The sequence below is a fragment of the Coregonus lavaretus genome (genome assembly GCF_964263955.1).
Source record: "Coregonus lavaretus genome assembly, chromosome: 1".
NCBI classification, from domain to species: domain Eukaryota; kingdom Metazoa; phylum Chordata; class Actinopteri; order Salmoniformes; family Salmonidae; genus Coregonus; species Coregonus lavaretus.
Window position 1 is genome coordinate 15,753,453 of NC_139988.1, and position 26,243 is coordinate 15,779,695.

Consider the following 26,243-nt stretch of genomic DNA (forward strand, 5'->3'; position numbering starts at 1 on the left):
AGAAAATCATTCCATAATATAAGGAATGTGAAATTATTTACTTAAGTATATTTTAGCAATTACATTTGATACTTACATTTAAGTAATTTAGCAGACTCTTATCCAGAGCGACTGACAGTTAGTGAGTGCATACATAATTTTTTATACTGGCCCCCCGTGGGAAACGAACCCACAACCCTGGCGTTGCAAACGCCATGCACTACCAACTGAGCTACATTCCCTCCCCTACACTGGACGACTTGTGCGCCGCCCCATGGGTCTCCCGGTCGCGGCCGGCTACGACAGAGCCTGGATTCGAACCAGGATCTCTAATGGCACAGTGATGCAGTGCCTTAGACCACTGCGCCAAATACTTTTAGACAGTTACTCAATTAGTATTTTACTGGGTGATTTTCACTTTTACTTGAGTGATATTCTATAAAGGTATCCAGTGGCGATTTTAGCATGTAAATCTTGGTGTGACAAAAAAATAAATAAAGTGGGATGCATGCCAGCAAAGGCACTACCCAACACAACACTAAACAATACATGAATTGCACTATAACGGAGACAAACGGTGCCCACAAACTTTTAGGGCCTACATAATGCTGTCCCAACAGCAGTCCCGACACCTTACCACTGCTACCAGCGGAGCCTTGTCTGGCAGCGAAACAGTTCATTCAGCCTAATTTACTGCCTTAAAAAAAAAAACATACCTAATATGGCTGACTTGCTTAAACAAATGTGGTTTCTACTGACAATCGAGATGTACAAACTATGGCATAAACGGACAACAAGAGGATAAGAGGCAATCCGTAATATCAATTAAGACATTAATGAGCGAGCTACGATGGACGTAGTCAATATAACAATTTGTTCAGCACTTTTGAAATGTACAGCGACAGAATTCAGAATATGGGCAGTTCTTACAGTGTTCTCCCTGTACACCAAGTCAGAACCGTAGGATAAATAAAGGGGGCATATAAGCAGACAATGAAAGCTTGTACAATATTCGATGATGACATTTCTCTAAAACAGGTTATAGGCTACATGTGCACCACCAAGTTAGAACAGTCGGCGAAATTAAGAGGTGAAAATATACCAAATTATTAGGGTGAGGCACATGGATCACCGTTTGGGTCTTTGCGTGTCAAAAAAGATACACGTCACATAATACTATTTGACGCGTTAAATAAGCTTTTAATTTGACACGTCAAATAACACAATTATATTATAGAATGTTGTGTGTGCTGAATGTGCATGTGCAAGCCAAGCGCCACCACTACTATCAGTGATTTTTGCAAAAAATGTGGGGCTCAAAACATGCCCTGAATGACGGGTCGCCACTGAAGGTATCTTTACTTTTAAAGTAAAGATACCTTGACAATTGGGTATTTTTTGAACCACTGAGAGCAAATGTGGAAGACATGGCAATGGATGCCCCGCAGTCTGCATAAAGTGTTGCTCATCAGTTGAGGGATCCTGAAAGTGTAGAAGGTTGATTTTGTTGCGTTTATTGCGCAGGTGATGACTTGTACAAGTCAAACTATGAGTATGTTTTTGTTTTTTTCCCCCGTGTTTTTCTGCGTTAAAGTTCCCCAGTTTTCACCCCACACAGTAGGTGGCGGCATGCACCTATAACGTCTGTTTGCAGACTGCCATAATACCATAGAAGAAGACCACCACCACCAGTAGGGACTGAAGAACCTAGCCAGTACCAAATAAAGATTTGAGGCCGGAACTTAGTGTACAGTACTTGTTGTAGTGGGGATCTATTTGACGCCCTTAAGTATTTTCGGAAATAACACATGCAAGGGTATTCTTTACTGTTTTTACATAAAATGTGTCATTACTACACATCTTGAAGGTAAGATCATATATTTTTCTTGGTGCTATTTATACACGATTTGTGTGGCTGTCATCTGGACCATGCCACCAAATGGTTAGCTAACTTTCCTGTGGTCCGTAGCGCGATAGCAATACGAGTTGCCTCTCTGCGCTCTTGCACGTTAAATTGTCAATGATTTGTTTAATATACTTTAGAAACTCATCCAAGTAAAGATGTTACTACTGTGCTGGAGAAAAACAAAATGTAGCTCTGGTTGATGCGCAATATTGCTTGCGCATGGACCAGAACTAAAAAAGCTACCTAGGCTAACGTCTGGAGAGTCAGAAATACTTGTTAGCTAACGTTAAGTAACAGTGATAGAAAGTTATTGTTCACTGGCATTATTGCTCTTCAATGCCTCTAATATTTGATGCTGTTTATCGCTCGTTTGACAGTGACAACATACCTGCACTCAAGCATGAACGTGAACCAGGTCCAGGGGACGGTGTGGAGTGACCCGGTGATTCTAGCCACCGCTGGATATCACCACACAGTGCGGTTCTGGCAGGCCCACAGCGGCATCTGAACCAGGACAGTCCAGCACCAGGACTCTGTATCCTTACCTTCACCTGTTTCACACAAATTCATCAAGACAGACCTTTCTTGCTGATTTAGCCTTCATTTAGTTTCTAGACCCCCAGTCGTTGTTTGTCGTAACAACTTAGAAAGTGCTCCAAGTCTCCTTCATTGGAGATATTTTTGTGAACATCCCAGTGAGCACAATACTTTGAAAATATGTATTTTGCTCAAAGGGATGTTGTTGCACAATGATTATAGCTAGCTACATTTAATAGGGTTGTTGTTGCACAATGATTATAGCTAGCTACCTTTTAATAGGGATGTTGTTGCACAATGATTATAGCTAGCTACCTTTAATTATTTTCTTAACCAAAACTTTCAGCAAGTGAACTGCCTCGAAGTTATTCCCGACAGAAGTATGATTGCAGCTGCAGGTTTGTGCAGAAATAAAATATGCAAAACCATACTCATCATAATTATCATCATCATTAACGTGGACTTGACTGTGTGTCTTGTGTTCTGTTCCTAAGGTTATCAACACATCCGTATGTATGATCTAAACTCCCAACAACCCAAACCCAGTCATAAACTATGATGGTGTCAGTAAGAACATTACATCAGTGGGCTTCCATGAGGATGGCTGCTGGATGTACACAGGAGGAGAGGACTGCATGGCTCGCATCTGGGACCTGAGGTATGGTTGATGATACTGTCTGCCTGCCTGTCTGTCTGCCTGTTATGGCATTCTCACCAAGCTGAACATTGCTCTGGTACAAGGTCAAGGAACCTGCAATGCCAGAGGATCTTTCAGGTCAATGCTCCCATCAACTGTGTGTCTTCATCCCAACCAGAGCATATGAGCGGAGTGGAGCGGTGAGAATCTCAGCTCCTCGCTCACGGAGCTGTTCACCCCTCCGCTCCCCCCGCTCAAAGCCACATCAGGCCAGTCCGCTCATTATCGCTCAGCGCTCAACGAAGTTTGCATCGCGCTCCACTCAAATCGCCCTCTCGCTCGCTCCAAAAAAGGAAAAAAATCTGCATGTATTTCACTTTTAGCTTAAACCACAGCCTTACCTCCCAAAGAACTAAAGAGCAACGACAACATTTTCCAAATAGAAATGTTTTATTTCAAATTACAAATTAGGCCTAGCCTATGTAAGAAGGAATATACACAAAAAGTCCTGTAAAATTAAACGAATCAATGGGCCTAATTATATAAATAAAAATATACAGGCTATACATCAAAGTTTTAAAAGTAAATTAACTATTAGGCCAAAATTCTGATAACTGAACTTTTGCGCAGCTTGCACGTGGATTAAAATTAAAATTGTCTTATATCCATTGTCAAACTTTAAAATAAAATTTAAAAAAATGAATTGCTTTCCTTATCTACAGTTCTTTTGAGTTCACCTTCAAGAACACAAGTTTGGCCAATGTCTGAGGCTTCAGACTCATGCGGTGGTTTCTTGACAGCAGGCCAGCAGCGGAGAAAACCCTCTCTGCGCTCGCAGACCCGCTTGGGATGCTGAACACAATGCGAGCTACTTTAGCCAGGCGGGGAAAAGACGTGGAGTTTTCTTTCCAAAATCGAATAACATCTGCGTCTGGGTTCTGTCTCGGGGATGAGAGGTAATTTTCGACTTCACCTTTGGCGTCTCCGGTTATGCGTAGCTGCTCGCTGAAGTATGACCCGAACAGGCGAGCTCTTTTTGGTTCAGGCTCGGGATTCAGGTCAGCGGCGGGTGGGGTGTCTGTCTCGTGTGTCCCGCTGGGAGCATTCATTGCCTCAACTTCTTTTATGAGGAGGTCGCGGATCTCCCCGAGTTTGTTGCATACAGACTCATCTCGGATTATCCATTCTGTCTTGAAACGGGGATCTAACACTGATGCTAAAATGAGATGTTTATCAGTATAGTATATTCCATAGCGAATTGACACGTTGTTTGCCAATGTTTCTGCAAAAGCAGCGATGCCCATTGAAAGTGCAGCGTGAGTGTCATCGGTGAGCAGGGATTTGATTTCTGTGACAGCAGGGAGGATCATCCCCAGGTTCCCCGTTCCTTCTGCATTTTGTCTGTGAGATCTGCTAGTGGTGTCAGTACACTGACAAGGTGCGTCAGCTGCTGTACTTGATTCAGGGTGATGTTAGCAACATTAGACTTGAGTTTGTTTTGCCATAACGGGTCTTTTTGGAACAACCGGATTAACGACTGAATCATCCGCAGCTGGCTGCTCCATCGAGTGGCGCAGGCATTTGTGGGGCGGACACCTAATTGGTCGGTTTCCTCTGTGTTCAGGGTGCTCTTGCGTACACTTTTCACCAGGTGCCCGACTTTCACTAACAGCCTATTAATGTTGTCGTGCTCGTTAATGGCGTCTTTGATCGCCAGCTGAAGCATGTGAATGGGGCATCTCAGATGTAAATTTGACACAGTAAAGTACTGATTTATCATAGTTTCTACATTAGAGGTTATCACTTCCACATGGACTTGCGAGGGCGCAGGTGGTCCCTCATCCTCCTCTTCATGTTCTGCACTGCTGCTGGCATCCGCGGTCACTTCACCCTCCGCCTCCTCTTCAGTGCCAGGGAGGAGGTTAAATGCCTTGATCATGTTGCTGGCACTGTCAGTGACGACCCGAATCACACGTCGTTGCACGTTCCAATATTTCAGTACACTTTCATACTTTTGGTAAATACGATCTGCGGTATGGTGCCCCTGTATGTGCTCACAGCCCAACAAAACCGTGTGCCCCCGGAACGTCCCATCAATGAAACTGGCCACGATGCCAAGGAAGCTGTGCCCTCTTCTACTGGTCCAAATGTCCGCAGACAGAACGAGCCCATCACCATTTTGCAGTAGGTCTTGCAGTTTGGCTTCCATCTCTTCCAGGGCATGTGGCATGAGTGTGTCCCGTACGGTGTTGTAGCATGGGGGGGTGTAGCCCGGTTGAGCTGCGCTGGCGAAGTGTTGCATCCCTTCGCGTTCTCCTTTACTCAGCGGTTCATAGTCCATGTAAATCATTTTAAAAAATGCTACATCCAGCTCTCTTTTTCTCTCCCTTGTTATGGTTGGGCCTTTGCGTGCAGTGAAGAAACTTTTGAATTCCTCAACCCTTTTCTCTTGTTGCTGCTGCTGCTCCTCTTGCTCTATAAAATACAAATTCATGGACGACACAAATTAAATTAAACAAACCATATATTAGGCCTACTTTGAATGACAAAACAAATTTGTTTGAATATTAGGCTATATTTACTTTACACTTTTGTTACAAGTTACCCTATTCAACTTGCTAACCTTTTGCTTTCTTCCCAGCGTGTTCACGTAGCACACTTTCGTGTTTTCGAGAGATGTGTCTTTTTAGATTCCAAAATGAATCTTTACTGACTGAAACGATGTCACCACATTCTTTTTCTTGAACCACATTATCATTGTTAGTTAGTTTTATATTAATAGTACACCTGTATGACTTCTCATTTTCCTTTTTGAAGTACTTGGTGAACTCCATTATTGAGCCGAGTTTTGACTGAAAATAGTCTACTGTTGATGACTGTGCAAGACACAGATGGATTCTGGGTCAGGCTTGAGCATGCTTCAGACTCGTGGTGTGAGCAGAGCGAAATTGGAGCGGGACATAGGGCGACGCTCTGTCCTTTTAAAAATGCCGCTCTGCGCTCTGTCCAAAATCCGTCCGCTCGCGCTCCCCGCTCGCTCCCGCTCCACTCCGCTCACATGCTCTGATCCCAACCAGGTAAGTCAGTGTCTCAAAAGCGATTCGATATATGCCACCACTAGAGGGTGCACTGTTACTGATACTGTACTGTCAGCGTTGTACTGTAACTGTTGATAAACACCTAGGCTAATCCTTGCCTTCTTTAAACTCTGCTTATTGTATCTAATTGATTCTCAATCGGGCTTGTGTATTTTCCAGGCTGGGGACCAGAGCGGTGTGATCCATATCTGGGATCTGAAGACTGATCACAATGAGCAGCTTATTCCTGAACCAGATGTGTCCATCAACTCAGTCCACATCGACCCTGACGCCAGCTACATGGCAGCAGTCAATAGCTCGGTCAGTATGCTTAACAAGTTAATTATGTTATACTGGACTGTACACTCTAATACATAATATACACTGAACAAAAATATAAATGCAACATGTAAAGTGTTGGTACCATGTTTCATGAGCTGAAATAAAATATTCCAGAAATGTTCATATGTATATGCACAAAAAGTTTATTTCTCTCAAATGTTGTGCACAATTTTGTTTACATCACTGTTAGTGAGCATGTCTCCTTTGCCAAGATAATCCGTCCACCTGACAGGTGTGGCATATCAAGAAGCTGATTAAATAGAGCTTCAATGCCATACAACACTCCTTCCGTGGCCTCCAACTGCTCTTAAACGCTAGTAAAACTAAATGCATGCTCTTCAATCGAACGCTGCTTGCACCCGCCCGCCCGACTAGAATCACTACTCTCAGCGGGTCTGACTTAGAATATGTGGACAACTACAAATACCTAGGTGTCTGGTTAGACCGTAAACTCTCCTTCCAGACTCACATTAAGCATCTCCAATCCAAAGTTCAATCTAGAATCAGCTTCCTATTTTGCAACAAAGCCTCCTTCACTCATGCTGCTAAACATGCCCTCGTAAAACTGACTATCCTACCGATCCTTGACTTCGGCGATGTCATTTACAAAATAGCCTCCAACACTCTACTCAGCAAATTGGATGTAGTCTATCACAGTGCCATCCGTTTTGTCACCAAAGCCCCATATACTACCCACCATTGTGACCTGTACGCTCTTGTTGGCTGGCCCTCACTACATATTCGTCGCCAAACCCACTGGGTCCAGGTCATCTATAAATCACTTCTAGGAAAATCCCTGCCTTATCTTAGATCATTGGTCACCATAGCAACACCCACCCATAGTATGCGCTCCAGCAGGTATATCTCACTGGTCATCCCCAAAGCCAACACCTCCTTTGGCCGCCATTCCTTCCAGTTCTTTGCTGCAATTTACTGGAACGAACTGCAAAAATCTCTGAAGCTGGAGACTCTTATCTCCCTCACTAACTTTAAGCATAAGTTGTCAGAGCAGCTTACCGATCACTGCACCTGTACACAGCCCATCTGTAATTAGCCCACCCAACTACCTCATCCCCAAATTGTTATTTACATTGTTATTTATTTTGCTAATTTGCACCCCAGTATCTCCATTTGTACATCATCTTCTGCACATCTATCACTCCAGTGTTAATACTAAATTGTAATTATTTTGCACTATGGCCTATTTATTGCCTTACCTCCATAACTTACTACATTTGCACACACTGTATATAGATTTTCTATTGTGTTATTGATCGTGTACGTTTTGTTTATTCCATATGTAACTCTGTGTTGTTGTTTTTTTGGCCAGGTCGCAGTTGTAAATGAGAACTTGTTCTCAACTGGCTTACCTGGTTAAATAAAGGTGAAATAAATAAAATAAAAATAAAAATAGCATGATCATTACACAGGTGTACCTTGTGCTGGGGACAATAAAAGGCCACTCTAAAGTGCAGTTTTGTCACACAACACAATGCTACAGACGTCTCAAGTTTTGAGGGAGCGTGCAATTGGCATGCTGACTGTAGGAATATCCACCAGAGCTGTTGCCAGAGAATGTTATGTTAATTTCTCTACCATAAGCCCGCTCCAACGTCGTTGTAGAGAATTTGGCAGTACATCCAACCAGCCTGACAACCGCAGACCACGTGTAACCACACCAGCCCAGGACCTCCACATCCGGCTTCTTCACCTGCGGGATCGTCTGAGACCAGCCACCCAGACAGCTGATGAAACTGTGGGTTTGCACAACTGAAGAATTTCTGCACAAACTGTCAGAAACCGTCTCAGGGAAGCTCATCTGCATGCTCGTCGTCCTCACCAGGGTCTTGACCTGATTGCAGTTCGGCATCGTAACCAACTTCAGTGGGAAAATGCGCACCTTCGAAGGCCGCTGGCACGCTGGAGAAGTGTGCTCTTCACGGATGAATCCCGGTTTCAACTGTACTGGGCAGATGGCGTTGTGTGTGCGAGCAGTTTGCTGATGTCAATGTTGTGAACAGAGTGCTGGTGGGGTTATAGTATGGGCAGGCATAAACTACGGACAATGAACACAATAGCATTTTATCGATGGCAATTTTAAATGCACAGAGATACCGTGACGAGATCCTCAGGCCCATTGTCGTGCCATTCATCCACCGCCATCTCCTCATGTTCCAGCATGATAATGCACGACCCCATGTCGCAAGGATCTGTACACAATTCCTGGAAGCTCAAAATGTCCCAGTTCTTCCATGGCCTGCAAACTCACCAGACATGTCACCCATTTAGCATGTTTGGGATGCTCTGGATCGACGTGTACGACAGCGTGTTCCAGTTCCCGCCAATATCCAGTAACTTCACACAGCCATTGAAGAGGAGTGGGACAACATTCCACAGGCCACAATCAACAGCCTGATAAACTCTATGCGAAGGAGATGTCACGCTACATGAGGCAAATGGTGGTCACACCAGATACTGACTGGTTTTCTGATCCACACCCCTACCTTTTTTCTAAAGGTATCTCTGACCCACAGATGCATATCTGTATTCCCAGTCATGTAAAATCCATAGATTAGGGCCTAATGAATTTATTTCATTTGACTGATTTTCCTTTTATATGAACTGTAACTCAGTAAAATCTTGAAATTGTTGCATGTTGTGTTTATATTTTTGTTCAGTGTAGTAATTGTGATCTCGCTCCACCTCACAGGGAAACTGTTACGTGTGGAACCTGGCAGGAGGGATAGGTGACGAGGTGACATAGCTAATCCCCAAAACCAAGATCCCCGCTCATAAGCGCTATTCCCTCCGCTGCAAATTCAGCCCTGATTCTACATGAGTGCACCACACAACACACACGTTTGAAGGAATGTGTGCATAATACAACATATACTAATCTGTAGTAGTCAGATTTGATTGCATGTCTTGTATAGTTTAGGTATGTGACTTAACTGTGTCTTTCCTCACAGGCTGCTGGCGACCTGCTCGGCAGACCAGATGTGTAAGATCTGGACAACATCTAACTTCTCTCTGATGACGGAGCTGAGTATCAAGAGTAACAACCCTGGAGAGACGTCCCGAGGCTGGATGTGAGACTGTCTTCTCTGGAGATGTCAGTGCTACATTCCTTCCTGTGTGTTGTATTATGGTAATAATACAATCATTACTAAATTAGTTGTGTATTTACACTTTATCTAGTACTGTTCCAGGAGAGCTCTGTTCCAGGAGAGCTCTGTTCCTGGAGGTTTTCACTCCAACCTTAATCTAGCACACCTGATTCTAATAATTAGCTGGTTGATAAGCTGAATCAGGTTAGTTACAACTGGGGTTTGAGCGAAAACCTACAGGAGGGTAGCTCTCCAGGAACAGGGTTGGAGAGCCCTGATCTAGAGTAAGTGATCGTTTTTGCAGTTGGAAAGGGACTGACTTCCATCCTAGTGTGGCTAGATTAAGTTAACTGACTTTGGGCAGTTCTGACGTATGCTCTAAAGGACCGATGAGTAAATGTGTGATGTATGCCTTGCAGCCTCTTCTGACAACCTGGCACGGCTGTGGTGTGTGGAGACTGGGGAGATTAAGAGGGAGTACAGCGGCCATCAGAAGGCTGTGGTGGGTCTGGTCTTCAACGACAGCGTGCTGGGCTGATGAGAAGGAGCTACTCTACAGCGAAGCTCTATGACTAGATAAATATCCACACAGCTGTCTGTCTCACAGCGAAGCTCTGTGACTGTAGATAAATATCCACACAGCTGTCTGTCTCACAGCAAAGCTCTGTGACTGTAGATAAATATCCACACAGCTGTCTGTCTCACAGCAAAGCCCTGTGAATGTAGATAAATATCTACCTGTCTGTGTCTGTCTCACAGCGAAGCTCTGTGACTGTAGCTCAATATCCACCTGTCTCTGTATGTCTCACAGCAAAGCTCTGTGACTGTAGATAAATATCCACACAGCTGTCTGTCTCACAGCGAAGCTCTGTGACTATAGATAAATATCCACCTGTCTGTCAATGTCTCACAGCTTCTGCTTGCACAAAAGCTTTTGATGATTTGTTCTGAGAAAAGGGAGGGGCTGTTTTTACATTCCAACAGTCTGGGGATACAGAGAGCGAGTGCTATGGCCTTGTTTGTCTTATAGCTTGGGCGAGGAGTTTCCTTACCTGGATAAATGATGGGCCATAGCTAGATTAATGTATTTAAGTTCAATAACTTAATCAAAGGTGAAAGGTCTCAAAAGTGTAGTCTTTGAAAAAGAGAACTGCATCCCACGTTTGACTGTTCAGGATATAAGAGGACTGCATCCCACCTGTGACTGTTCAGGATATAAGAGGACTGCATCCCACCTGTGACTGTACAGGATATAAGAGGACTGCATCCCATGTGTGACTGTACAGGATATAAGAGGACTGTATCACATGTGTGACTGTACAGGATATGAGGACTGCATCCCACCTGTGACTGTACAGGATATAAGAGGACTGCATCCCATGTGTGACTGTAGAGGATATGATGAATTCCAGTAGCAAACATTTACTGTGTGGTGCTTTTGTCTTGATACTCTGTTAATACATCATACCTGGAACTAACAAAGGAGGCTTTGTTTTTTAAATGTGAAACGTTAGCATCTTTCTATTTCCTTTCTTTTTAGTACCCTAAAAAATAGACCATATTTAGTTTACACAACAGTTGTTTATTGGAGGGATCAAGTCATTAAGACATTCCAGCAAACAGGAATGGTTACACACATGATGACTCATCTGCAGTGAGTTACAGTACAAGCACAAAAAACGGAAAACTCTGCCACAAGGGAATGTATTAAACATTAAGGAAAGGTGACGAGGGTAGTCTGCAGATAAACTTGACAGCTTGTTACCGTCGCTTCTCTCTCAGAAGGGAAAGGACTGGAGCGGAAGCATAGAAGGGACTAAGGTGGCAGCAGCAGGGGCTGCAGTATTGAGAGTGAACGCCGTCTCCTGTTCCCCGGTTTTATTCAGTGTTTTTTGGAGCCGGCGACGCTCCGGTGGCTTAGCAGGGATGAGGAGGAGCACTTTGTTTCCCTGATCAGCGCTGGAGAGAGGATGGATGGCAGGTCACTCCGGCAGGTAGTAGAAGCAGACAGACACACAGATGTTACTAGGGAAGCAGATGTCTATACAGAAGTAGACCAGACGCTGTTTACCTGGACCTTCAGAGAGCGAGAGAGAGGGGAGAGGGTCTGTTAGTGAACAGGCAGTTTGCTAGAAAAGACCAACAAAACCCCAATGTATGCAAGTCATAACTACCGCCTGCTAATGGATTCAGAGTAGCAAATTCATCCTCTTAAATAGTTGGCTATCAGTGCTCTCTGCTATAGTAAGAGTTAGATACTGTATTAGTGAGCTACCTGCTATAGTTAGCTAGCAGTTGGCATAGCAGTGAGTTCAGCCTAAAGGTTGTGTTCCTTATTTACTGCTGCGTCACTGTAAAGGTCACACATCAACGTAGTTTATGATTATGTTTCTCACGCTGCTCTATTCTGGAAAGATCTGCCAACACACAGACAGGGAGCAAGGAACTTGTTTAACAAAAGGGCCCATGGTCTTTGCTTTGTATTAATTATGACTATTGACTTATACCAGAATTGAATAAAATTTGATCCACTTTAAAATAAAACGCTTCACAGTTTCATCTTTAATGCTTATGTCATTGTATAAATGCCAAGGCAAGTGAATGTGTATTTAGCATGTAGCTAATGATGTGAAAAAGGGTGGTAGTCTCACCGTCTTGTCTCCTGGTCCAGTGGATGGAGCTGTGTTGACACAGGGCCTGTAGAGGCTCCTCCAGGGTGGACATGTCCACTTTACTGCCCCCCATCACCCCCAGAAACTCTGTATGTCTCTGGGTCTCATTCCCCAACAACACCAACAGGCTCTCCTGGCAGGAGATGAACACATTTGTAATTGTAGGAACACATTATTATTATTATTGAGAATGATGAGAAAAAGCAACATGTACACCAGAGGAGTTATGATTGCACTGCTTGTGAAGTCACCTCAATGGTTTTTCAAATGACAAATAAGTAACAAATAAAAATGGTGTAAATTAAGCTAGATTAGATATAACAATAGATTAGATGTAAGGATAGAATAGTTAAAAAGAGCTTTGGCAGACAAACTCAAGCTGCCATTATAATGCAGTATCTTTATTAGATCACTTCAGTGGTCTTTGCCAGGTTATATGCTCAACCCTGCATCATTCTGTCTCAGCTCTGGTCTCTCATTTGGCACAAAGGCCATTTAGTAATTGCACCATTTACACTATTGATGAGTCCGAAAGGGACCACTTAAAGTGCCGTTATGCCTGAGAGAACCTTCTAACAACCTGTTTCCCTCCACTCTAAAGAGCATTTTGCTGCAGAACAGAGAGATTGACCTCAGAAAGGCCCAGCCTTTCTATGTGGATGAAGTCTATCCAGTAAATCAGACGCTGAATGACCACAATCAGTGGTTCTGATGCTCAAGTCTAGTTCTATGAGACACTTGATACCATGCGAGTCAGAACTCAGACACAAATGACTGTTTCTATCAGATAGTATGAGAAAAGACAAACACTTAGGATTTTGGCATATTTCTCTTTTGAGCCAGCCTATGTATGTAACTAAAGTCTATACAACCAATGAATGATTGAATGAGTCCAGCTGCACAGTGGCCCTTCACTATGAGTTAATTAACTAATGACATGAGAAGCTTCATCATACACAAGCTCTTGTGAATAAATGAATTAGCCTAGGCCTAAATTAGATAACCATAATGCAATCTGATATGAGCAAGTAATCATCTCATTAAGTAAAATAACTAATAAATAGCCAGCAAGGACACATCTAGATGTCATCATGGCCCTGTAGATACACAGTACCACAGCATAAAAGCAACCCATCCAATTCTGTAATGACCATTGACATTGACCACACATAACCAAAAAGCACACCTCATTAAAAGACGTCCACTGTCAGACTGGCCCTTCCCTCGCTAACCAACCATAGTCTCTCCTATTTCTCCAGCACAGCGAAGCCTTAACAAACCCAGGAGTCCCCAGACAGAGTGGCCATTGTGCAGGTCTGAGCCTCACTGCTGTCCCAACCTGTAAGGGGATCCAGGGGAGAGAGGGGGCTAGGAGGATCAGATGCCCTGAGGAATTCAGTCCTGGAGAGACTCACTACAATATAAGCATGTAAGGCCCTGTTCGGTCTATTGCCTCCCCTCCCCCTCTCTCTCTGGACTGGGAGAGGAGAGGGATGCCAAAATCAACACCCCTAAATCCATTAGGGTCTGGCTGGGCATGGAGAGGGAAACAGAGGTGGCACTAAGCTATGAGTCCCTTCCAATGATCCACCCCTGCTGCCAATTCACACATTAGCAGTAACAGTGACTCACCTCAGCTTCAATAAAACAAAGGTTGGTTCTGTGTTTTAGGTGTTTTTGAGAGTGGCTGACACAGTAGTTTGTTTCGGCATACCCTTTAGTTGTTGCCATGCCAATTTAAGTCCCAAGAGGACATATTTCCTCTGCATGGTAACTGAGACTCATATGACGTGAAATCCAAAGTAGTATGTTTCATACGCTGTTATAAATTGAAAGAGTGACCATCTTTACCTGTTGCGTTGATTGCTGGAGGAAGGAGTGCACATTTTCATAATCTGATCTCTCCATTTTACGCAGGAAGCAAGTATCCTGGTTCTCAGGCTTGTAACATATCAAACCCTGCACAAACGTGAGTCAGTTCAGTGAAGTGTTGTTGAAAACCGAAACAAGAAACAGCCATACAAATAGAAAGGTCACTGCAGCTAGTCTCAGTTCAATATACTTTCGAAACAAAAAGAAAAGTCTTCCTACATGTTTGACATCAAAGAGCACGGTGGAGGTGTGGTTGGCCTGTGAGGTCACAGAATAGGTCACCAGGTTGTTGTGCTTGTCCACCAATGCTGATCGGTTGATCAGGATTCCAGTCTGATCCGGAACTGTGATTCTGACAACCTGTAAAGACTACAGTAGAGGGATAGGTTTACTCAATGTAAACTCACTATCAACATTGTGATTGTGCAAGTGTGAGCGAATAGTTTGTCCATCAACTAGAGTCGTGTGCTTCTATGTTTGATTGGGCTACAGCAACTCATAGTTTAAATGCCAGTTACAAAGCACCGCGTTCCGTCAGGTGAATCAGATGTGAGTTGTGTCTCCTACCTCTGCGTCGGGCTGTCTGAGCCATAGATGCCCCGTGACGCTGAGGGCGATGATGCCGAGGAGGAGAGTGGCACTGAGAGTCACCCAGAATGCCTTGTGTGAGAACCGGCGGGACACTGCTGGACCCTCGTCCTGAGGAGAGGAGACCATTCACAACGACAGCTTATCACAATCTACATAGTCATTCTCGCCTGGGTGGGTGTCTGACTGTTTCTCAAATTCAACAATATTGTTGACTTCAACAACACATTTGCTACAGCGGAAATGACAACACCTATACTCTCTATGAGTACAGCACAAATAACATCACCACAACTAAAGAATCCTAATTTCGCCACAGATCATTTAAAGCACCACTGAGAGGTACAGATGAATCCCACTCCTACCATGCATTGTGAGTCCTCCAACCTGCCCGTTTCTGAGCGTTTCCAGCACCTCACCATCCTGCGTACCGTGACTTCTCCTCTCTCACTCTCACTTCACCCTTCTCTCAGCTATCTGCATCGAGCTGTGGTCATGACCAGCACTGAGACACTCAGCGATACACCTGGCCAACTTCTCTCTCTCCAGACCTCCCTCCCTCCGCCCGCACACAGACGCACATGGGTGACAGGCCTACCCTCACCCCAGACAATGGACAAAGGGGTGAGACAAACTCACCTCTGTGGACAGGCTCTGTCATCAGCCAGGGCAGGGTGATATGAGGAACGGACTGAAGGACCGTCCAGTCGATGAAAGGCCAAGGTGACTTTAAGAGCTGCCGTGTTAATAACACCAAGGTCCAGCGCAGCCCGCTGTGTTGAAGTGAGGCTTTGATTTTGGAAAAAGTATGTGTTTATTTATTTTTTATCAGTGTTTGATTGACTTGAGTGAATACTGTTGTCAAGGACAGAGGATGATAATTTGATTATTGTATTGGCAGAACAGACAATGTTTTTAATGTATTATAGACACTAAGTTCCTAAGAAGACTTACATTACATTTGATTTCATTAAACACACTTAACAAGAGAATTGATTATTGTGCAAACCCATAACCTTCAAATTTAATGGGAACTAATCAAATGTAGTTATAGCTTTACATTTCCAATATATCAGGATACAATATAAGAGTATAAGCCAGTTTTGAAGCATACATCCTCAGATGAATGGGTAATGTAAACTGCAATAAACACAACTCAGCATTGGTACAGGGAACATGACAGTGGACAATATAAGATGTATCATTCCTGATTCATTGTCAGTGCACTCCAGTATTGTGTAATTCTGCATAGCTCTTTGCCTTAGATCAATATTTAGTGACATGTGATTGCAACTGTATGCACACAGACGAGGGAAATACCCAAAGGGAGTGTGTACACATTTCCCCTGACGTGCTTGAGATCCTTGCTACAGCAAAGGATACAGGCCCTTCTTCCTCTTCACCCACACAGCACATATACTTTTCTCTACCATTTCCTGAACTCATCTGAAAAAATCTAAAACCATTTATCAACACTGGAAAATCAGAAGTGGCTAACTCTCGTCCTGGAGAACTTCTGGATGTGTAGGGCAGGTTTTTGTTCCAGCCCTGCGATTTGTTTCCTTTTTTTGCTGCTGAATCTATGTGGTGCGTTGCAGCAGGGCTGGAACAAAGGCTTGCACACCCAGTAGCACGCCAGGAGTCGTCGGCTACACTTGCTGTAAATCTTGAATATCTATTCAGCCATCAACCATAGCATACTGTAGTTAAAATAACTTTAATCTACACTGAGCAAAAATATAAACGCAATATTTCAAAGAATTACTTAGTTACAGTTCATATGAGGAAATTAGTCAATTGAAATAAATTCATTAGGCCCTAATCTATGGAGTACACGACTGGGAATACAGATATGCGTCTGTTGGTCACAGATACCTTTTCTTTTTTTTAAGTAGGGCCGTGGATCAGAAAACCAGTCAGTATCTGGTATTTGCCTCATGCAGCGCGAATCATCTCCTTCGCATAGAGTTGATCAGGCTGTTGATTGTGGCCTGTGGAATGTTGTCCCAATCCTCTTCAATGGCTGTGCGAAGTTGCTGGATATTGGCGGGAACTGGAACACACTGTCGTACACGTCGATCCAGAGCATCCCAAACATGTGCAATAGGTGACATGTCTGGTGAGAATGTAGACCATGGAAGAACTGGGACATTTTCAGAACATTCAATTCTCTGGCAATAGCTCTGGTGGACATTCCTGCAGTCAGCATGCCAATTGCATGCTCCCTCAAAACTTGAGACATTTGTGTCAGTATATATATATATATATATATATATATATTTATTTGTTCAGTGTAGTTTGTGTTCCGCAGTCTTTGTATTATAGAAGCGGTTGATTGATTCTCTGTACCTTCCTGAATTTTCACATCCATAACCTGGAAACATACAGGGATTTCATACGCACACAGTCCTTAACAGTCCTTTATAATTAATCAATTTGAATGATCATCAATCCAGGCTTAAGTCTCACTGAGATAAAAACCTATTAAGACCTGACTGGTTATCCTTGTAGAGCAGGTAGAAGCTCTGCAATACTCTCCACATAGTAGTCAGGCACCATCGCCAGGCGCTCCGGACAGCCACTCTCCTGATGGGCCTCAACGTCAGCCACAGTGGATACCCCGGTCAGGGTTAGCAGGGTCTTCAGGCCACAGTTGGACCCCAGAAGGATGTCCGTGTCCAGCCGGTCCCCCACCATGAGGCAGCGGGCACTGTCCAGGCCGAACTGGCTTGCCACACAGTCGTACATGAAGTGGTTGGGCTTGCCCACAGTCTGGGCCTGGCGTTGGGCTGCGATCTCCACAGCCTTCAGGATGCAGCCTGTCCCTGGGGGAGACAGAGAGAAGAGGACAACACATTCAGTGTTGTTGACACTTGAACATACAGTAACAGAGATGAAAGATCTGACTTGGGGAAGTGGAAAACCCCTCATGGCTCGCTGTACACTACTACAGATCATTAACACAACATTCATGTACAGTGGGGAAAAAAAGTATTTAGTCAGCCACCAATTGTGCAAGTTCTCCCACTTAAAAAGATGAGAGGCCTGTAATTTTCATCATAGGTACACGTCAACTATGACAGACAAATTGAGAAAAAAAATCCAGAAAATCACATTGTAGGATTTTTTATGAATTTATTTGCAAATTATGGTGGAAAATAAGTATTTGGTCACCTACAAACAAGCAAGATTTCTGGCTCTCACAGACCTGTAACTTCTTCTTTAAGAGGCTCCTCTGTCCTCCACTCGTTACCTGTATTAATGGCACCTGTTTGAACTTGTTATCAATATAAAAGACACCTGTCCACAACCTCAAACAGTCACACTCCAAACTCCACTATGGCCAAGACCAAAGAGCTGTCAAAGGACACCAGAAACAAAATTGTAGACCTGCACCAGGCTGGGAAGACTGAATCTGCAATAGGTAAGCAGCTTGGTTTGAAGAAATCAACTGTGGGAGCAATTATTAGGAAATGGAAGACATACAAGACCACTGATAATCTCCCTCGATCTGGGGCTCCACGCAAGATCTCACCCCGTGGGGTCAAAATGATCACAAGAACGGTGAGCAAAAATCCCAGAACCACACGGGGAGACCTAGTGAATGACCTCCAGAGAGCTGGGACCAAAGTAACAAAGCCTACCATCAGTAACACACTACGCCGCCAGGGACTCAAATCCTGCAGTGCCAGACGTGTCCCCCTGCTTAAGCCAGTACATGTCCAGGCCCGTCTGAAGTTTGCTAGAGTGCATTTGGATGATCCAGAAGAGGATTGGGAGAATGTCATATGGTCAGATGAAACCAAAATATAACTTTTTGGTAAAAACTCAACTCGTCGTGTTTGGAGGACAAAGAATGCTGAGTTGCATCCAAAGAACACCATACCTACTGTGAAGCATGGGGGTGGAAACATCATGCTTTGGGGCTGTTTTTCTGCAAAGGGACCATGACGACTGATCCGTGTAAAGGAAAGAATGAATGGGGCCATGTATCGTGAGATTTTGAGTGAATACCTCCTTCCATCAGCAAGGGCATTGAAGATGAAACGTGGCTGGGTCTTTCAGCATGACAATGATCCCAAACACACCGCCCGGGCAACGAAGGAGTGGCTTCGTAAGAAGCATTTCAAGGTCCTGGAGTGGCCTAGCCAGTCTCCAGATCTCAACCCCATAGAAAATCTTTGGAGGGAGTTGAAAGTCTGTGTTGCCCAGCGACAGCCCCAAAACATCACTGCTCTAGAGGAGATCTGCATGGAGGAATGGGCCAAAATACCAGCAACAGTGTGTGAAAACCTTGTGAAGACTTACAGAAAACGTTTGACCTGTGTCATTGCCAACAAAGGGTATATAACAAAGTATTGAGAAACTTTTGTTATTGACCAAATACTTATTTTCCACCATAATTTGCTAATAAATTCATTAAAAATCCTACAATGTGATTTTCTGGATTTTTTTTACGTGTACCTATGATGAAAATTACAGGCCTCTCTCATCTTTTTAAGTGGGAGAACTTGCACAATTGGTGGCTGACTAAATACTTTTTTTCCCCACTGTATATGAGCACTACGGCCTCTGCCACAGAGGTCTCGTCCGCTGTGGCAGAGATGGTGCACACACCACGAACAGTTACATTTTACATTTACATTTTAGTCATTTAGCAGACGCTCTTATCCAGAGCGACTTACAGTTAGTGAGTTACCACAGTCTTGTTGGTTCATACTCTTGTTGTCTCTGCACATAAAACATCCTCTTTACCTGGGACAGCTTTGCCTCCTTCCAGGGGCAGTCTGGTGTCAGTGTTGGTTCCCACTAGTAGACAGTCAGGGTTGTTGAGGTACTGCAGGGCTCTGTTCAGTTTCATGTAACTGAAGTGTTCATCAAACCCAACAACCACAGCCTTCACCTCAGGGTCCAGGGGCACGTTGGCCCAATCCATCTGGACACCTGATATATGATCAGGCCCCACACCTGTCTGCTGGATCCCAACCTTCTCTAGTTCCTGCCTCATCGCATTGCTTCCTATGAGATACACTTTGCCCTGTAGTTTTGAGACCTTTTTGAGGTACATTGCTGAGCAGTACGCCGTTCCAAACACATCATCCTCTGTCGCGTTGAATCCCATCAATGCCAGTTTGTCTGCATACATCTTTCTAGTTTTAGTGCTGTTGTTGGTGACGAAAAACACTTTCTTTCCATTCTTCTTGAGCAGGTTGATAACGTCTGGGGCGCCAAGGATGACCTGATCCCCTCGCCAGATAACACCATCACAGTCGAAGAGGACACTGTCCACAGAATTAAGCATTTGCTTAATCAACGGACCGCTCAGACGGGTACATTTTGACACATCCATTGGGAAAACGTGTGCGTGCTGTCAACTACCGGTATCTCTTGTTGCTAGATCAGTCAGTGTCCAAAAATAACCGGCTAGCTAACGTTACTGTAGGCTACCACTTGCTTGCAGACTACCCACGATGTTTAGCGCAAAATATACGATAACAATCTCCCCCCAAAGAATATGACATTCAATTAAAGCACGAGTACTATTTCGTGTGATCTTGTAGTTGAATAATTTTGTGTCTTCAATCATGTTTTATTGCTAAGTTTAGCGAAGCGTTTCATGACCTTCTAGCATTGCATCAAATCCATACTGTAACACACTTTCGCACCGGTTTAAAGTGGCAGGAACATCCATGGGTCGTCACTAATTAACCCAGCCACAAAGTCATAATTCTGGCTAACCCCCGAACATTTCTACAATTTGTCATCTTCACATCTGATTTTAAACCTAACCTTAACCACACTGCTAACCTTATGCCTAACCCTAAACTTAAATTAAGATCAAAAAGCGAATTATTTAAGACAATTGTGACTTTGTCGCTGTGGAATCTGACTTTGTGGCTGTGTTATCTATCTCTTCCGGGTTCCGGTAATCTCGTCCACCAGCCGGCTCTCTGTCTATATGGGTTAGCAATTGAGCCAGGGGACGAGGTTAGGTTCCTTGTGGGTCAATTTGTGCAAGCAGCGAGCAAAGCTCGATATGCTTTTTTCTGTGTACACACGGCAATCATTGAATTTAATGACTTGTTGGTATGATAATATGATTAAGCATCCTTGCTTCCTCTAATACACAATGATAGACCATCTGCAATGCATTCATCCCAAGGGACAGACACCAGCCTGGGAAAAAGTGTAAAGAGAAGCTTTATTGCCAGATAGAAATATATGGTTAAAATTCCCCAAAACCCACATACCAACAACAATATATTTCCCCCCCCCAAAAAATAATAATACATACATTCAGTAGTGTAGTAGACAGTGTATCAGCCTCTGTCAAACTCTATCGTCTTTTTTCTGCACATCATGGAGGGAACAATTCACACAACAGTATGTGCATCCATCTTAAGATACACTATATATACACACAGCAGTATCTGCATCCATCTTAAGATCTCCCGAGTGGAGCAGCGGTCTAAGGCACTGCATTTCAGTGCTTGAGGTGTCACTACAGACCCCCTGGTTGGATTCCAGGCTGTATCACAACCGGCCGCGATTGGGAGTCCCATAGGGCGGCACACAATTCGCCCAGCGTCGTCCGGGTTTGTATCTTAAGATATACTATATACACACAGCAGTATGTGCATCCATCTTAAGATACACTATATATACACACACACACAGCAGTACGTGGACACCCCTTCAAATTAGTGGATTCTATTTCAGCCACACCCATTGCTGACAGGTGTATAAAATCGAGCACACAGCCAAACAATCTCTAAAGACAAACATTGGCAGTAGAATGGCCTTACTGAAGAGCTCAGTGACTTTCAACATGGCACCGTCATAGGGTGCCACCTTTCCAACAAGTCAATTCGTCAAATTTCTGCCCTGCTAGAGCTGCCCCGGTCAACTGTAAGTGCTGTTATTGTGATGTGGAAATGTCTAGGAGCAAAACCGTCTCAGCCGCAGTGGTAGGCCACACAAGCTCACAGAATGGGATCGCCAACTGCATAAAAATTGTCTGTCCTCAGTTGCAACACTCACTACGGAGTTCCAAATTGCCTCTGGAAGCAACATCAGCACAATAACTGTTCGTCTGAGATTCATGAAATGGGTTTCCATGGCTGAGCAGCCGCACACAAGCCTAAGATCACCATGCGCAATGCCAAGCGTCGGCTGGAGTGGTGTAACGCTCACCGCCATTGGACTCTGGAGCAGTGGAAACGTGTTCTCTGGAGTGATGAATCACATTTCACCATCTGGCAGTCCGACGGATTCATCTGGGTTTGGCGGATGCCAGGAGAACGCTACCTGCCCCAATGCATAGTGCCAACTGTAAAGTTTGGTGGAGGAGGAATAATGGTCTGGGGCTGTTTTTTATGGTTCCAGTGAAGGGAAATCTTAACGCTACAGCATACAATGACATTCTAGATGATTCTGTTCTTCCAACTTTGTGGCAACAGTTTGGAGAAGGCCATTTCCTGTTTCAGCATGACAATGCCCCTGTGCACAAAGCGAGGTCCATACAGAAATGGTTTGTCGAGATTGGTGTGGCAGAACTTGACTGGCCTGCACAGAGCCCTGACCTCAACCCCATCGAACACCTTTGGGATGAACTGGAATGCCAACTTCGAGCCAGGCCTAATCGCCCAACATCAGTGCCGGATCTCACTAAAGCTCTTGTGGCTGAATGGAAGCAAGTCCCCACAGCAATGTTCCAACATCTAGTGGAAATCCTTCTCAGAAGAGTGGAGGCTGTTATAACAGCAAAGGGGGGAACAACTCCATATTAATGCCCATGATTTTGAAATGAGATGTTTAACGAGCAGGTGTCTACATATACTACGTTACCAAAGGTACCCCAGGTTTCTAAGCACCTCTCTACTATAGAACCACCTTTTGGACTGGTCAGAGGCTAGCGGACTACAGAAGTGGTCAGGTGAGGGGTGGCAGTGCTGGCAAACGTTCCCTCGTACCACTCGTTGGAGGTCTGGTTGACCACAGCTAGGTAGGTGTGGAACATGGCATAGCCTGCCAAGAGCAGGAACACGAAGACCAGGAAGCATGAAGACGATCCTGAGGAAAGTCAGGAACAGGTGCTGGGGAGAGACAGAGGAAATACAGTGCATTCGGAAAGTATTCAGACCCCTTGACTTTTTCCACATTTTGTTACGTTACAGCCTTATTCTAAAATTGATTAAATTGTTGTTTTCCCTCATCAATCTACACACAATACCCCATAATGACAAAGCAAAAACAGGTTTTTAGACATTTTTGCAAATGCATATAAAAAATTAATGAATAAATATCATATTTACATAAGTATTCAGACCCTTTCCTCAGTACTTTGTTGAAGCACCTTTGGCAGCGATTACAGCTTAGATTCTTCTTGGGTATGACGCTACAAGCTTGGCACACCTGTATTTGGGGAGTTTCTCCCATTCTTCTCTGCAGATCCTCTCAAGCTCTGTCAGGTTGGATGGGGAGCGTCGCTGCACAGCTATTTTCAGGTCTCTCCAGAGATGTTAGATCGGGTTCAAGTCCGAGCTCTGGCTGGGCCACTCAAGGACATTGAGAGACTTGTCCCGAAGCCACTCCTGCGTTGTCTTGGCTTTGTGCTTAGGGTCGTGGTCCTGTTGGAAGATTAACCTTCACCCCAGTCTGAGGTCCTGAGCGCTCTGGAGCAGGTTATCATCAAGGATCTCTCTGTACTTTGCGCTGTTCATCTTTCCCTTGATGCTGACTAGTCTCCCAGTCCCTGCTGCTGAAAAACATCCCCACAGCATGATGCTGCCACCACCATGCTTCACCGTAGGGATGGTGCCAGGTTTCTTCCAGACGTGATGATTGGCATTCAGGCGTTCAATCGTGGTTTCATCAGACCAGATTGGTGGAATGCTTCAGAGATGGTTGTTCTCCTGGAAGGTTCTCATCTCCACAGAGGAACTCTGGAGCTCAGTCAGAGTGACCATCGGATTCTTGGTCACCCCCCTGACCAAGGCCCTTCTCCCCCGATTGCTCAGTTTGGCCGGGCGGCCAGCTCTATGAAGAGTCTTGGTGGTTACAAACTTCTTCCATTTAAGAATGATGGAGGCCACTGTGTTCTTGGGGACCTTCAATGCTGCAGAAGGTTGTTGGTACCCTTCCCCAGATCTGTGCCTTGACACAATCCTGTCACGGAGCTCTACGGACAATTCCTTCGACCTCATGGCTTGGTTTTTGCTCTGACATGCACTGTCAACTGTGGGACCTTATATAGACAGGTGTGTGCCTTTCCAAATCATGTCCAATCAATTGAACATCCTCTTGTCACATGGGTATGCCTGGAGCTGGCCTGCATGTCGCTTCTTTGTTACTGTACCTACAGAGAAAGAGAGTACTTCATTTAATTAATGGTGGGATTGTATTGCACATAACAATGTGCATCCATAAGCGTTTAGAAACCGATCAACAGCAGCCTGTTCAGGAAGGTATGATTTTCCTCAGGAGGGAACTTAACAGAATGTTCACTTCAGATAGTAATGTATTATGTCGATGGTCTGGGTTGTAGTTGACTTACCAGGATCCCTTCTAATGCAGAGCAGGATTCGACCACCAGTAGAACTAAAGGCACTGATAGGCTGGTGAGAGTGGTGTCCATGTCCTTGCAGTATCCAAACACCTCATAGGTGATCTCTGTGTACACGGCCCCCTCCAGTAAGATATGGAAATAGATAAACATGCTGTTCCTATGAGGAGAGACAATGGCAAACAGTTGGACCGTATGTTTTTTAATCTATTCAATAGAACAACAATTTCTAAAAACAATGTGATTTCCAAGTAGTTCACTCACCGTTGATGAAATAGCAAAGAGTCCTCTGTGTAAACCTTTGAAACCATTGTGGTGTCCAAGATGGTATTACCTGTCATAAAAGTCTCCCGAGTGGCGCAGTGGTCTAAGGCACTGCATCACAGTGCTAGCTGTGCCACTATAGATCCTGGTTCGAATCCAGGCTCTGTCGTAGCCGGCCGCGACCGGGAGACCCATGGGGCGGTGCATAATTGGCCCTGCGTCGTCCAGGGTAGGGGAGGGAATGGCCGGCAGGGATGTAGGGCATGGCGTTTGCAATGCCAGGGTTGTGGGTTCAATTCCCACGGGGGGCCAGTATGAAAAATACAAAAATAATGTATGCACTAACTGTAAGTCGCTCTGGATAAGAGCGTCTGCTAAATGACTAAAAATGTAAATAATGATTATGGCTCTAATGACAATGGTGCTATAGCACCACCTTGTGTACGGTTCTAGAACTGCAGAACTCTGGCACAGTCTGTACGTCTTACCTTTGCTCGTCACCCAGTCGAAAAGTAGACGAAAATGACTTTTTTGCTGACCAGAATATTTACAAACCAAGGCAATGCAGGTCAGCACGACCACCACATAAATAGCGTGAGGAAATCCATTTGTTAACCTGTCTTAGTAGGAAAGATGTCAGGAACATCATGGGGCGGCAGGTAGCGTAGTGGTTAAGAGCGTTGTGCCAGTAACCGAAATGTCGCTGGTTCTAATCCCCGAGCCGACTAGGTGAAAAATCTGTCGATGTGTCCTTGACCCTAATTGCTCATGTAAGTCGCTCTGGATAAGAGCGTCTGCTAAATTATTAATTATTAGGAAACTTAGCCTGGCTGTCAAGCATTGACTGACTAGAAAGAGCTAGCTAAGCTAACTTATAATTTCGTCTCCTTACACTACGAGATAATAGCTTAGATAGATGAGGATGAATAGTATGACAATAATAATTTACAATAAACCTAGGCTAATGTAATGGTAAAAGGTGCAGGTTAGCAACGTCAGGTGGCTTCCTTCCACATTTCACCTACATAGCTAGCTAGCCTAGCTGAGAGTAAGCTAGCTACTTCTCTTATCATGACTTAATCGAGTCGCGTTGTTACTTACCCTATTTGTGGGATAAACGATTCATAATTTAAATGTGTGCCTTAACTAGTATTGCAGTAAACTCCATTCACTTCTGTGGACCATTCTCATGAACGGTGTGGGGTGGCTTAACTTCCATAGCATGTTCATGTTCTGTGGGTTTTATGGCAGACTACAACCCAAAAAGGTGTATTACCGCCACCAACTGGACGGGGTTGAAAAAAACCAAGGTAAAAATAAAACCCATACGTGATAGGGAAAACGAACTTAATCCACCCAAAATAAAACAATAAAAAAACACATTGACAAATTCGTAGCATGTTGCTAAGTGTTTAGTATTTTTTTTGTAACACAGCTGTTGCTGGTGTAACGTCAACAAACTGTAGCCTCGCTTCTCTGCTCCTTTGGCAACATCATGATGGACTATTACTGGACACATTGTAAACAAATGGATACATTATAAGTAATTGATTATTGATGTTTTATCTCATGCATGACAAGGTTTGTTGTTATTAATTCACAGTCAAGTTGCTAAATTAAATTCAGTTAGATAGACTAAATTGCTTTAGATTTGTTTGACTTAACATTAACTTTTTGCACAGATTGTAGGGTCATTC

The 26,243-nt window shown here is 44.2% G+C and overlaps 3 protein-coding genes and 1 long non-coding RNA gene across 5 annotated transcripts; 1 reads left to right on the top strand and 3 right to left on the bottom strand.

Moving 5' to 3' along the window:
* The first annotated feature begins 1,673 nt into the window (after positions 1-1,673).
* On the top strand, positions 1,674-12,118 carry LOC311135142. 2 transcript variants are annotated; one of them, XR_014613744.1, is made up of 8 exons: positions 1,683-1,846; positions 2,263-2,420; positions 2,769-2,820; positions 2,917-3,080; positions 6,317-6,457; positions 9,189-9,233; positions 9,448-9,626; positions 10,005-10,092. It is a non-coding gene; the product is annotated as an uncharacterized lncRNA (long non-coding RNA). The 2 variants fall into 2 exon arrangements; XR_014613743.1 differs by having other exon boundaries at positions 1,674-1,846; positions 9,189-9,626; positions 10,005-12,118.
* On the bottom strand, positions 11,568-15,139 carry LOC311135132 (BRICHOS domain-containing protein 5-like; the record flags this gene model as incomplete). The annotated part of the gene is made up of 6 exons (XM_084169028.1): positions 11,568-11,662; positions 12,237-12,390; positions 14,109-14,216; positions 14,349-14,489; positions 14,697-14,828; positions 15,083-15,139. The coding sequence occupies 6 exons, from the start codon at positions 15,137-15,139 to the stop codon at positions 11,568-11,570; spliced, it is 687 nt and encodes a 228-aa protein (XP_084025154.1).
* A 1,849-nt stretch (positions 15,140-16,988) lies between these two features.
* LOC311130816 (glycerol-3-phosphate phosphatase-like) lies at positions 16,989-20,334 on the bottom strand. The gene is made up of 2 exons (XM_084163614.1): positions 19,473-20,334; positions 16,989-17,542 (listed from the first exon to the last, which is right to left on the bottom strand). Exons 1-2 carry the CDS (start codon positions 20,065-20,067, stop codon positions 17,217-17,219), a joined length of 921 nt encoding a protein of 306 aa, XP_084019740.1. The 5' UTR covers positions 20,068-20,334; the 3' UTR covers positions 16,989-17,216.
* Positions 20,335-23,172: 2,838 nt separating this feature from the next.
* Positions 23,173-25,757, bottom strand: LOC311135637 (palmitoyltransferase ZDHHC4-like). Its single transcript, XM_084169665.1, has 3 exons — positions 24,617-25,757; positions 24,274-24,442; positions 23,173-24,075 (listed from the first exon to the last, which is right to left on the bottom strand). Exons 1-3 carry the CDS (start codon positions 24,751-24,753, stop codon positions 24,067-24,069), a joined length of 315 nt encoding a protein of 104 aa, XP_084025791.1. The 5' UTR covers positions 24,754-25,757; the 3' UTR covers positions 23,173-24,066.
* Between the last annotated feature and the right edge of the window lie 486 nt (positions 25,758-26,243).